This window comes from Poecilia reticulata, chromosome 4, assembly GCF_904066995.2.
Source record: "Poecilia reticulata chromosome 4, P_reticulata-male-v2, whole genome shotgun sequence".
Taxonomy (NCBI): domain Eukaryota; kingdom Metazoa; phylum Chordata; class Actinopteri; order Cyprinodontiformes; family Poeciliidae; genus Poecilia; species Poecilia reticulata.
Genome location: NC_088833.1, coordinates 14078087 through 14092373, shown reverse-complemented (window position 1 = coordinate 14092373; position 14287 = coordinate 14078087). Strand labels below are relative to the sequence as shown.

The window sequence follows — 14287 nt, the reverse complement described above, 5'->3', positions numbered from 1 at the left end:
TTTGAAGGAATGGAGTCGGGCATGCTGCCTGATCCTATGAAATGACGCAGTGGCTGGGAATAAAGCACCCACAAAAATAAAACCAAGGAAAATGTGATGTGAGGTTGTTAGAAACCTTTGCATAACTTTGAATTTACTGTTATTTTTCTCTGTTTTTTTTTTCTTTCTGGATAAATGCTCTTTTGCAAATTCCAAAAAGAAAAAAATAGACATGTTCTTTGGTTGTTTTGTTGAAAACACTGAATCCAGGTTTGAGCAGTGCACCAGTGCCAGTGTAACTGAACTGTCCCTTAGCATAATGTTACCACCACCATGCTGGACATTTGGAACAGTGTTCTTAGATTTGATTGAAAGCCTCACTTTGACTTCTTCAAACATTCCTCTAGCCTTTGTGCATTTTAATGGACAATGTCAGTTTTGGTGCAGCCAATTTTTTCTTGGCACACACCTTTTCTTGTTGAGGTTGAATTTGCTTCCCTACGGATGGCGGCAGTTGTGGTGATGGTTGAAACTTGGACACAGTCAGATGTTTCAACTGGAAAATAGTCCAAAACATAAGCAAAATCTGGGTTAGGATAAATCTACCTAACACTGAGTTTCTGAAATGGCCTCATCAAACCCACAACTTTAATTGTGTTCACAATTTGGCATTGACCTAAGGATCAATACCAGAAAACCAATCAGTTTAAATGAAATAAACAAATTCTGCTAAAACAAGTGATCAAATATCCATCCATATTTATGCTAGAAACTTGTAAAAACTAGCAGTAAAAGTTATATTAAGGTCCAATGCATCTCACACACAGTTCCACCAGACTAGCGGCAGAAGCAATTAGCAAACATCTGGTGGAAGTGTGAGTCTACTGAGCTCCTAAGAACAGTTGTAAATGCCATCAATGACAATGTTCTCAAGGAGGATTGTCAGAAAATGTAGGAGCTTCTTAAAGAGACAGAGGTCAATTTCAAAGTGTCACAGGTGGATATGACACAAAGTGAAATTTCTTTTAATCTGTTTGTGATATATTTAGCATTTTCAACTCAAGGTAACATAGTTACTTGATTGCAGAATAAAATGGGGCTATGTGCCTGGAAAATGCATAATACCCCTCTTTAAGAAAATAGAAGTTGGAGTGTGTGTATACATTTGAGCCTGTACGACATTTACTATATTTACCATATGTGAAATTTTAATTGAATTCAAACATGCGTATCCCCTTATGATAAAAACAATAATTGAAACTATTTTTTGTTGAAGATTTCCTCCACTGCCCTCTCACCCTCCCTCCCCCACCCAAAAAAAACAACAACTGATAAATGCATAACTAGTCCGAAGTTACAAACTTGTTCATGTGTATCTAAACGTTTTAGCCAACAGTGTATATGGCTCTTGTGTTGAGTTTACACCCTGGAAAAGCTGAGAGCTTTGGACTACAAACCTTTGTTCAATATAATAAAAAACATAACTATAATGAGTGTTTGGTATGTGTGCATGCTTCATAATGATTTCTCTAATGGTTTTATGGTGTTCGCAAAGGACCCAAAGACAGTGTTCTTACCCACAAGACTTCGAAAACACTTTAAACAGCATGTGCAATAAATAAAACTAACCTATAAAGTGTTTAGGTCAGGCTGTAAAAAACTGAAATCCAGAAATGAACTTGCAGAAATAAAACTCAAAAAGACAGGGGAATAATTTGATCATTTCATTTTACTGGTCTTTTAAAAGTAAAGGGTTTTTTGACTTATGAAATAAAATGAAATGACCTCAGACTCATAAAATGCTTTACAGAACCCTGAAAGGTGCTTTACAATGAAATCAGTCACAATATGAGAAAACAAAACATTTTTACTCACAAAGTAATAAAAATACTTGTAAGATTAGACTTTTTTAATACATTTTATAAGTCCTTTGCTATATCAAAACATTTAATAGACAAATGCACCATTTGAAGACCCTCTGTGAAAACAGTAAAGAAGTAAATGCAGAATTTAAAACGTATCTTTCAGGACCAGGCATCGGTCAGTTTCCAGCGTCCAAGTATATACAAGCAACAGATTTAAAGCTGTCCCTCAGGCTGAAAGCCCTGTAATAAGATGCCAGTGAGTATGGAGGATATAGTAGGGCATTGCCGCTCCCTCTCCCTACCTGTTGCTGCATGCTATCTGTCATCTGGCTGAGATAAGACTCTCTCATTCAGGACAAGGAAGTCTGAAAATATACATGATCACAAAAATATGGGCCGTTATAATGCCCATATTTACCACTTGCCACTCTTATAAGGCAATTGTTTGAAAACCACAGAAGGGAAGCTATAAACTTAGGCTGACATTTTAACCAGCTAAAATCAGCTTTTGCAAAAAGGGATACTATTCTGTGCAATAAGCGCTTCACAATTGCAAGTAAATTTAGAAGTTATTTATTCAACACTTTTGCTTTAGTCCCTGTACTGAAATCGTAACAAAAAGATATTAAGCTCGACATATGATAACTATATGAAAACATTTTTGATATAATTTTAACAGCAGTAAGAAATGTTGCAACCTTTCTTTAAATTAAAACTACTGGATAATTTGATGTGCTTCAGATTTTTTTAATATACCGTATTTTCTGCACTATAAGGCGCACCTAAAAACCTTAAATTTCCTCAAAAGCCGACAGTGCGCCTTATAATCCGGTCCGCCTTATATATGGACCAATATTGAGCCACAACAGGTCTAACAACTACCGTAAGCAGCCGCCGACTTCATTTTCGTCCGTAGAAGAAGAAGCGTGCGGTGCATGCTGGGATAGTTGTCAGAACGCTGGTTTTTAATCTATTAACAAAGTTTGATTGACCTATCTACCTCAGGTCGTCTGCAGGTCATTTAACACCACATTCTCCACGAACATGCTGTACGCGAACGGAGAAGGGTGACCATCGTCCGGCCACGCCCCGGCCCAGTCGCGGAAGGCTTTCCTCGCCGACCGAAGTTGGACTGTTTTGTTGACATTCCCTTGAGTGCAGCTCCATCAAGTGGATGCATAACGTACCTCCAGCCTCTACTGTAGCATCTATTCTATGCACCTTATGATGCGGTGCGCCTTATATATGAAAAAAGTTTTAAAATAGGCCATTCATTGAAGGTGCGCCTTATAATCCAGTGTGCCTTATAGTGCGGAAAATACAATATATATATATACTGTCAAAATTTAAAACTCCATTTTACTGAAGTACATGACATGATAATTCCTGAACTTCCAGTTGAAGACAATATTTTCCAACCTTTGGCTCCTTTATAAAAACTTTTTAAGACACTGATGCAACATGACATGGTCAAAATGAAATACATGCAAAATTTTAAATGTATCATTGAGTCAGTCAAAAGAGGTCATCTTTATGGGCCTTTTTTCTGTGTTTGTATCATGCACTTATCTTGTGACAAGCTGTTCAGCAGCTGAATGTAATATGGAGTGATTGCCTCTGCAGATGAATTAACCTCTCGTCATCAGGTGACAGCAAAGGAGTCACTGCAGAGAATAATGTAGTTAACGGAGTATGGGAAAAATCAGGTAAAAAAACAGATAGAAGCATGATAAATTTTCAGATTCATTCAAACGGGCTTGTGAAGAGTTATCAGTCACTGGTTGAACAGATAGTCACATGGAAGATGAGTCATTGTGTTAATATGAGGTGTTGAAATCCTATGACGGCAGATATGTGATGTTGGCAACAAAAGATCCAGATATAAAATGTGTCACAACCCGCTCCACCCTCTTCCTTGTTTCTATCAAAACATCAGTTGTTTCTGTCTTTAGAGTGGTAATCTCTTAAACTCTTCGACTTCATCGACTCAAACCATGTGCTTAAAATGGGTGTGCCCTGCCATTGGAAAGAATAACTGCAATGAAATTACAAGTTATATTGTATCCTTCCAATGCAGCCAGAGGAAATTGCAGTAATTACACATTTAACCTTTAAAGTAATCAAACTGGCTGAAATGAGCAGGAAAATGAACACATACATTTACTTCTCAGGAACATAAATCATTTACAGCTATCGTGACAAATCATTTCCAAGAGTTGCAAGTTGCAAAAAAAAAACTAGTTTGAAACTTCTTCATGGGTTTGGTTTTGTGACACACCTTTAACCAAAAGCATAAGCCACAAACATAAAGTTTCTTTGTTTCCAGGGAATGACTGGATGCATATGTTATCAACTTTATTAGGATGTTTGTTTTAACTTGGTGACTACAACCAAGTAGAATCCGCCAGTTGCCATGTCAGCCAATATTCCCTGATTTCTCAAACTCATATGATTAATCATAATAAGTCTCTTGATGACTCACTCAACTGGACTCAGCTGAAGCGTTGACCTACATGCTTCAGCTGAGTCCAGTTGAGTGAATGCTTCTCACTTTTATCCCAGTTAAAAACGTACAACACAGGCTAGTTAAAAAAAGCTTTGTAGATAAATATAGAAAACATGCTGTTAAAAATACAAGGAACAAATGTGTAGTCATATTTAGTAAATTTGCAAAAAGTGCATTTATTTCACATCTGATATCCACAATATTAACATATATTGAATAATTAGAAACTTTCTCTTTTTAATTTAAATGAATGATTATGACATTCCACTGACTTCCCTTAAATCCAGTCTCAAAATCCACCTGTTTAGAATAGCTTTTGAAACAAAACAAATAACATATTAATAAACATTCTTATAGTAATAATGCCACCAGACAAAATGTTATGCTTCAATTGTTGATTGTGTTTCATGATTTTATTTGTGTGCTTTTATGATGTAAAGCACTCTGAACTTTCTTTATTCTGATATGTGCTATACAAATAAACTTGATAATTTTTATAGAATAAATTTTAAGATGAATCTAAAAGTACCATTTGAAAGAAACAATCTATCAGGACATATTAAGTAGAAGTTTCATTAAACCCAAATTTTTCTATTTAAAATATTTTTAATGGTCTCATGTCAGGTTTTAATTGTAAATTGTATTTTTTCATTAGCTGTAAGTAAAAAAAATCCTCATAATTAACAGAAATAAAGGCTGAAATCTATGTGTAATTAATCTGTGTAATATGTTTCACTTTGTGATAAGTTCCTAAAAATAATTGGGCTTTTCAGTAATATTTAAATTATTAAATACGTCTGATTCCACCCCCCAGTCCCTTCTCTCCATTGGATGGATGGAAATTAACGAGATCAAGCTCAAGGAAATGGAAATGTATGAGGAAAGTAACTCAGTTATATGATGGCAGACATTTTGAGTTTATCATGTGCTTTCTAGTTAACTTTTTTTTTTCTAACATGATCACAACAGGGAAGAAACGCTTTTACTGTGTAAATAGAGAAGAGTTGCAAAAGCAGAAGCTTTGATGAAAAGAAATTAACAGAAGCAATGCTGTTATTTGGAATTTTATCTGAAAAAATATTATCAATAAATGTATAATTTCCTCTTTCACTAATAAATATTTTATTTGAAAATAATAAAAAAGTTCAATTAGTATCAGAGTTTTTTGTACCAACAGCTCCTTTCCGACTACCGGGTGTGACGCTTACCGGAAGTGACGACACTGAATGTTTAACTTTTTAGCCATTTAAAATTAATTTCGCAATTTCTTGGAGCCCCAACTCCATGGAGGGCGTCTACAGTTGGAGTTTCTGACTGAATGAAGTTGCTGGAGGTAACAGAGGATGCGCTTGACCTCCCACCACGTGATGCTCTCGGTGCTTGGCATGTTGCGGAGCGGTTGAGCGGCAGTCAGGAGCAGTTAGCTGCCCGTTAGCTCGGTGCCGCTGCGGGGGGAAGAAGCTGTTTCTGTCAGCTACCTGCCAGAGAAGAGCTGTTCATACGAAGAGAGGCAGACTTTCCGGAGAAACTTTGAGAAACGCTCCCTTTTGTCTGCTGCTGGAATTGTGTACTAATTTTTGAAACTGCGACTGAGTTTGTTTACATCACGATGGCGCATATGCTCCAACAGAGGCAGGGGAAACTAGCCAACAGCAGCTATCTTGGCTAAGTGGTGAGAAATACTTGAACCGCTGAGAGGCTGGGCCCGCCTCAGACTAGAGTGCCGGTGGTTGCTGCTCAGACAGAAGTTTGACAAGGGCCTGTTTACTACTCCGCTGCCCGGATACAAGGAAGGCCGACATACACTGGGACCACACACCCCGAGCCTTCTCTTCGAGGTCCGGCCTTGGGGGTTTGTACACTTTTTCTGGACAGCAGTTTGAAGATGAACTCTGAGGAAATGTGCTGTGACGGTACGTGCCTTTATCCCATGCTTCAGCTGTGAACTGCTTCGCAACACGTTAGTGCAGCACTCCGTTTCCTCTGGGCAACCCAAATCGCTAACGATGTCGAAAATAACAGGAAAGAAGAAAAGTTGCTTCGAGATTACGAGTGTAACTCCGGCTCAGAAAAGTGAACCGGAGGCGGGCGGGATCGTTGTTGGGGACGGCAGCGAGCGGCTGGACGATCCGCAGGAACCCAGGACTGATCCCAGGTCGCCGGGGGGGTGTGACCGGATCTCACCAGACGACACTTTGAACAACGTTGGGGAGAATCAGGAGGGCCAGCTGCCTTTTATAAACCCTTTTAGCGGGGGGATCTCTATGAAATCTACATCCAGTGGTCGTAACACCCCACATAATGTAGGGGGGAGTGTGCCTTTTGTCCCCAGCTCCCACATAGTAACCAGTGCTACAGCTGTTATTACCAGCATGAGCCACACAGCGCCTAGCAACAGTTGTAGTTCTCGATTTAGAGTCATTAAACTCGACCATAGTAATGGAGAGCCCTTCAGACGGGGCAGGTGGACTTGTACTGAGTTTTATGTGAAAGAATCGGATTCAGGAGTTCATCGGACTGTGGACAGCCTGAAGTCCTCTCCATCCATCGATCACAGTGTGGACAGAGACAGTGGGATAGGAGCTATTTGTAATTCTATTGTCGGTAGCAGTGCTTTTCCCGCACAGGCTCTGGAGAACTCCATAGATAGTGGCTACTCTGTCTCCACTGGACACCACACCCACTCTCAGGCCCCAGAGTCCTTGCAGCAGGGCTACAGTTTGTCCCCTCAGATTGGGAGTGGAGCAAGTGCCTTCCAGCCCACGGGGTATGCAGCAGCAGCATCACAGCAATCCAAACAGGCTCAGGTAACCATGTCACCCGTTACCCCCCAGACTTTCATACCTGACAGCCTCAATGGTGTGCACCATGGTGCCATCATACCTCCTGCTTCTCTTCCCCAGCAGTTTGTCTATTCTCCCCTTCCCAGCCAGCAACACTTTGGGTCAAGCACCCAGAATCTTCCTATTACGTCCTCCTCCGTAGGCTCCACCAGTCAGGTATCATCACCTCAGTTCACCCTTGCTGGTCCAGGAGCACAAGGGCCCAGTGGAGATGTGAGTTTCATGCATCAGGCGGCCAATGCATCAGTCGTGGCCCCTGTAATTTCAGGAAGCATACAACAGCAGCCTTCAGGAGGTGCGGGCAGCACCCCTGCACCCTCCGCGACCGCCGTCTCTATCCACAGCGGTGGCCAGAACGTGCCTGCCACAGTGCCAAGTACGACCAGCGTACCTCCAGGTGTGTCCAGTCAGGCGCCTGGTATAGCAGGACTCATCCAGCTGCAGGGAGCGTACGGAGTTGTTAACCCGGCGGAGGACGGTTGGAAGATGACCGAAGCCCTACCTCAGCAGAGCGTTGGTGTGGGGGCAGTGAAAGACCATGTGCAGTCTCCTATTGGCGAGGGCCTCAGCTTGACCAGTCCGGGTGTCAACAGCTTTTTCGGCATCCAGATTACAATGAATGAGGATGGAGACGGGTAAGACGTTATAAATCCAGTTGATGGTTTATTTTCCATGTCAGTAATCTGTGTTTTTCCCTGTGGGCAATCAGTAATACAGTACGCCTTTATTTCCATGTCAGGGGAAAATTATACCACTTGAACTTATTATTTATAGAATAAAGTATTAAATGAATGGAAGTTTTCCCTTATACTAAAGGTCTCAATTTTACTCTATAACACTGAATACTGTGGAAAATGCCTCTTACTTGAACTTAGTTTACATTAGGCGTTTTAGTACTACTATATTTTGCCAATAATGGGGAATTTAAACACTAGGTAGGCATAACTCGGTAACTCGGTACCTTGAATAAAAATAAAAATTTTAAAGCAAAATGTGTAACACTATTTTAGTAGTTTATTTAACACTACTAGAGTAACAATTTTTACTTCTGCTGCTTAAACAGCCTCACACGATTACAGTAATAAAAATGCTATCTATATTATTGTTTTGAGACATTGACATAAGTAAAAAAATTAAATATGACTGTACTAAATTTATTTGAGGTTTTTGCAGAATGTTATGAATGTTATACCTTTTGCTGTTTGGCTGTTCTCAGAGTTATTGCAGGTCTTATTTAGTCCACCTACTCAGCTATTGGCTGATTGTCAGACTTGCAGCTCATATTGCTGTAAAAAAAGAAAAAGAAACGTTAGCTCAGTGATTTAGTTACATAAAATGATTTTGTTTCCAGGCCTTAAATATGCGTCTGTTGTGACCTGTAATATTTCTTTCCAAACTCTTGTCTGTAAATGAAATCTGCCTTCTTTCAGCCAGCTAACTAGCAGTGTGAAGCAACAAGTGGGGGAGGGGTAGAGCAGATTTACTTTCTGCTACATCCAGCCAGAGAAAACCGAATACTTTCTCAGAAATCTCATAGAGATGAATGTAAACCGTAAAAAGGGTGTGACAGTAGATTTCAGCAGCTTGTATGCCTGAACTGAATGTTAATTTCTCTCTTTATGCTGCTCTACCAGTGTGTTTGGGGCCTCTGGGTATTAAAAAGCCCCTGTATATGCTACAAGACAAGCTGTGCTTTGCTACTGGGATTGAAGTAAGTGCCAATCATAAAGAGGTTGACTTCTATTCTCTGCTCTGTTTGGGGAAAGACAGCCTGTGTGTTTGCTCTGGGCACCTTTCCCAAACTCCTAACTTTAAACCCTATAAATACAGACTCTCCTATAGGACTCCTGTAATGTACACACTCTATTTAGGACTGTTTGGAGCTCGAGCTGAGATGTTGCAACACTCTGGCTGCGAGCTGTGTTGCTGCCGAGGTGATGCTTGAGCCAAGAATAACCTAAAATGAGGGCTGGCGTCCACACACGTGCACGGTCTGTCTTGTGGAGGCCTCGGTGTTTATCTGTGCGCTTTGTTCTGGACTTGTTATGAATGATCCAGTCAGTGTGTGGGATTTAATTTGTGTTTACGGATGCCGAGTTGTTATTTTTATGGTCTTTAGAACACCAAGTTAATTATTATTTACAAAGGTCTTCGTCCAAGCAGCATCAGTTTGGCTTTATCTTGATTATGTGGAAAACATCGCTGAGTTTAATTTAAACGGCAACAGCTGTTATCAATTTAGTTGTCATTCATCTATTTTAATGCATGAAAGGCAGAGATATCAGTGGGTGTATGTGGGAGCTGGGGAGATCCTGGCAGGACGGGGCATGTTGGAGAGAAGGACAGCATGGACATCTCTCCAACACACACCTGCTGCAACAATAGCTGGCATGTAATCCGCTCCGTAGCAGCAGTGACATGGCCAGACTGAACCAGCAGGATGCTGACTGCCTTCTGCTCCGGCTCTCTGATTCAGAGCCCAGTAAGAGCTGTCAGCTTTGAAACATAAGCTTAATGTAGTGTTGACTCGCGCTCCACCTTTGAGGAGTTTTGCTTCTTTCCTGCGAATTCCCTGTTTTTATATGAGATTGTAAATTGGCTTTACTTAAAACTATGCACTTAAGGGTTTATCTTGGCCTTAAAACGTCCAGACCAAGCTGTACAACTTGCCCAGGCCAAGCTAGCAAAACATAGCAGCCTCTATTCAACTGATCTGATCTGGTGCATCCTTCAGATCGCAGCAACATGAAACCCTGGGGTACGTTGATTGATTACGGGTTAAATTGTTTATCGAGGTTTTTGAACCAATTGTCTTTTTAAAAGCTTATAAGCAGATAATATCTAATCTACAAAAGAGAACTTTGTTGGCATCTTCATTTAGTATAAATCCAGAATAATTTGATCCAGAGGCTGAAGCTAATAGCTAGTTACAGAGGGGTCACATTTCTGTCATCTTAAAGCAACTCAAACTTTCAAAAGAATAAATAATAAATGTCATTTTATTTTGAACATAAACCCATGACTACTTGCACAAGAGATGGTGGGAGGCTGGACACCACCATGGTCTTCCTGTTCTTGACAACCTAATAATGGGGTATAAAGGTCAGAGTAACTGGCTAATACAGAAGTATAAGAATCAAACATATGACAGAGGTTTAAGTGACACTGTTCTTTTCCATTTGATGGGTATTCTGCCTGAAAATGCTTCACATGTTATGTTCAAAGTACAGATTTAACACAAGAAGCTCATTGATGCCTCCTAAATAAAATAAATCAAGTTCTGGTTGATGTGGTTCAAAAATGACTTTTACTTTAACTGCTTTGGTGTTTTTGGAGAGGGGAGTTTTAGAAAAAAAAAACCTATTGAACAGCAGTCCATTTAGCTCTAAACTCTACTTGGATTAGCTGCTAGTTTGCCACAGGTCTGGCTAAAACTTCAGAAAGGTGCAAATTGAAGTACTGTATGTAACATCTTCACGGCTTAAAGCTTTTATGAGACCCTCATTCAAGAAGTCTTGACACTTCCCTTTAAAGCAGTGTTTCAATAATTATGTGGGCTTATTGTAAAGCTAAAACCAAAGAATAGATTGAACTATTCTGAATCTTGGTTCTGGCATGGACCAGGTTCAGTAGACGGGCATTTGTTTCTGCTACAAATTAGGGGGATTTCTTCTGTTTCTTTTAGGCATGAACTTTAATGTCCATCATGAAACTTTTGGCTGTTCTAAATCTCAGAAACATTTATTCACTTAAATAACTGATGGAATGTAAACCCTTTTTCATGAAGATATTTTTGTTTTGGTGTCCATTGTTCTCCATTCTCACAACTCCTTCCTACCTGGAATAGATGAAACTTTTATAAGCATTTATCACCACTTATATGTGCAACTGTAAAAAGAAAAATGAGGAGGAGCTCTTTTTTAATAATCTTGTCTAAACCCAGACATATGAAAATATTTAATTATCTACCTTAATATGTCTTATCTTTTACTCACTCTGTTGCAGAAAGGGTTGTTTTAGCTCCTTATGAAGAAATCCAGATGCTTTCATATCTTAAGCCACAAAACTTCCCGGGAGGTTTGTGGACCCAAAGGCAAGTTGGCAGCCAGAACCACAATTTTAACTGTTTTCAGCTGTAATTAAAACGCCTTGTTCACGCATAACTTTCCTGTAAATGTTTTTGACGACCAAACATATTTCAAACAACACACCCATACATGACTTGACAGGGATTTTAAAAATTTTCTCCTCTTGGCAGCGGGACCATTGTTCTATGTACAAACTCGGTCTCCCTGAGGAATCTGCTCCGAGCTTCATTGTTCTGTTTTGAATTAGAGTTCATCACAAAGTGGAACAAGGCTCTGTGGGGGTGGAGCTGTGAGATAACAATGATTTCCCTTCAGCTTGAAATGGTTTGGGTTTGGGCTCGGTGCCCCTCATCTTTGCCAAGTGGAGTGATGAAGCTCCCCCAGGGACAAATTGGTTCCCATTAATCGTAGCACTCGGCCTTCACTGCAATTCCTTTTCCCTGGGTAGACCACCCCTCACTTTACTGTCTGAGCGTGGATTGGTAGTGATTACTTCATAGCTCATTACATTTACTCAAGTGAATCAACAGTGGTGGCTTAGTTACACAACAGAGTAAATGTTATGTGGAAGCAACTTTTTCTTGATTGATTGGTTTTCATTTGTTTGTGAAGTAGAGAGGTCCACCACTGACATAATAAGAAATAAAATAATAAATATATAAATAAAAGAATAAGTAAAAAAAATGTATAAATAAAAGAATAAATATATATTTTGATAAGAAATAAAAGCATAAATATATTTTTGGAGGACCAACACTGACATTATAAGAAATAAAAGAATACATATCTAAATAAAAGAATAAAGAAATAAATAAAAACACAAATATATATTTTGATAAGAAATAAAAGCATAAATATATATTTAGTTTTTCATTTTCCTTACACATGAGTTTCCGTCAAGTAATGTATTCTCTTTTTCATTTCCCCTGAACATGCGTTTTTGTCAAGAAAAATAGATATTTTGCTTTATCTTTTTTTGCTTTTCCCTTTTCTGCTCGCTGCATTTCTGCTTGCTGTATTTCCGCTCAATGTATTTCTGCTTGGTTTTTTTCCACTTGCTGTATTTCTGCTGCATCAATATGTTAATGAGGAGAGCTGTCCAGCTCCTCTACCATGCGTGAGACGTTGTTGGGCTTTCAGCTCGCTCGGTGCATTCTTTACAGGCCACAGACTAAAACAAACTTTATCTCAGTGGTTTTAATGTGCTACCAACTCCATTGACGTTAGTGTTAGTTGGATATTCCAATGCCCACCGAGAAAGCAGCGTTTAGCTTTAGGTTGATCCGATTTATGAACGCTAAATTCGGCCAGCCGTTCTCTAGCTCCCTCCTCAGTGCTCGGAGGTTCACTTAGGGCTGTCAACAAATTTCCGAACTGAACACTCCTGTCAAACAAATGTTAATAAATGCCTTGCCTTATGACCAACTGATACAAAAAAGTGGTAATTCATGCTTTTACATAAAAAAAGACTACCCTCTTTTAAAATGTAAAGTCATATTCAATATTTTAAATAATTTTAATGTTAAATAATTAATGTTTTCTTCAATAGCTTCCATATTGTGTGCCACATTGACTAGAAATCAGTGTGTAACCAATCGCGATCGACCGGTGGATCGTGGTAGGTTTTGAGTCGATCTCGGCAGTAAGTGACAAACTGAACGCTGCCCAGAGGTCGATACGTGTATATATATATATATATATATATATATATATATATATATAGTATACACTACGACAAAAGTGTATACTACACTTTTGTCGTAGTATATTTTATATCCAACTCAAAACTAACGTCACTGCAGTTGGTAGCACACTAAAACCACTGAGATAAAGTTTGTTTTAGTCTGTGGCCTGTAAAGATGGCACCGAGCGAGCTGAACGCCCAACAGCGTCTCACGCAGTGACGTTGGTTCCAAAGCTGTATTGGCCAATAGTAGAGGAGCTGGACAGCTCTCCTCATTAACATATTGATGCAGCAGAAATGCGGCAAATGGAAAAAGACCAAACAGAAATACAGCGAGCAAAAAAGGGAGAAGCAAAAAAAGACGAAGCAAAATATCTATTTTTCTTGACAAAAGTGCATATTTAGGGGAAATGAAAAAGAAAATATATATATTACTTGATGGAAACTCATGTGTAAGGAAAAGGAAAAACTAAATATATATTTATGCTTTTATTTCTTATCAAAACATATATTTATTCTTTTATTTATTCCTTTATTTATATATTTATTCTTTTCTTATTATGTCGGTTTTGGTCCTCCATAGCGAAGAGGGGAGCACACTTCACCGAACAACTTACTTTGTATGTTTTCATATGAGTGTCACTGTCAATTGTAGACTAATTATGACTTATTTAGGGAGAAAATGAATCTATAAACCCAACTTGCATCCTAAACATAACTGCTTGTTGCCTTGTTTAAGCGCCTTCTTCATGGTCAGATCTCACTCTAGCATGTTAATGTCTGACTGGGTTCTAGCCAAGTTAGGTGTGTCTCTATTGTCAGTCTGTTCCTCACTATTGTGGGTGTGAGTAAGGGCAGGAAAGTGGGAGCATAAGCAGGCCGTGAGCCCAGAGAGGCTGTGGTTGAAGCTCCAATGATGTCATTTGCAGCCCAATGAAGAATCTCAAGTTTGTGGTTTTTATGGACTCGATTAAACGCAGAAATTTAATTTTTTCCCCCCTAAAAACAAAATACCAAAAGTGTTAAGTAGTTAACAATATAGCTTAACATTATATTGAATTTGATCCTCCCATCTGGATGTCTTCATAGATGTCTCTGATAAACCCATATATTTGATTTTGTCTTATAGAAATTGATTACCCAAACATAATGAGCAAAATTTAAATGATCCGATTAGTTTTCTATAAGAACTCATCTATCTATATTGTGGCACTTCATATTTTTTAAAACATGCAACCCTGTGGATTTGGATAATGCAGTCATAAGATATTAAGCAATATCCACACAAGCTCTATTGAAAAAAACAAAAACAACCTATCCAA

The 14287-nt window shown here is 39.0% G+C and overlaps 1 protein-coding gene across 1 annotated transcript in view; it reads left to right on the top strand.

Annotated features, from left to right (window-relative positions):
• The first annotated feature begins 5558 nt into the window (after positions 1 to 5558).
• tsc22d2 (TSC22 domain family 2) overlaps positions 5559 to 14287 on the top strand; it is a 39205-nt gene continuing 30476 nt past the window's right edge. Inside the window, exon 1 of the mRNA XM_008406829.3 lies at positions 5559 to 7828. Within this exon, the coding sequence (XP_008405051.1) occupies positions 6357 to 7828 (1472 nt within the window). The 5' untranslated portion in view covers positions 5559 to 6356. The remainder of the gene's footprint in view (positions 7829 to 14287) is intronic.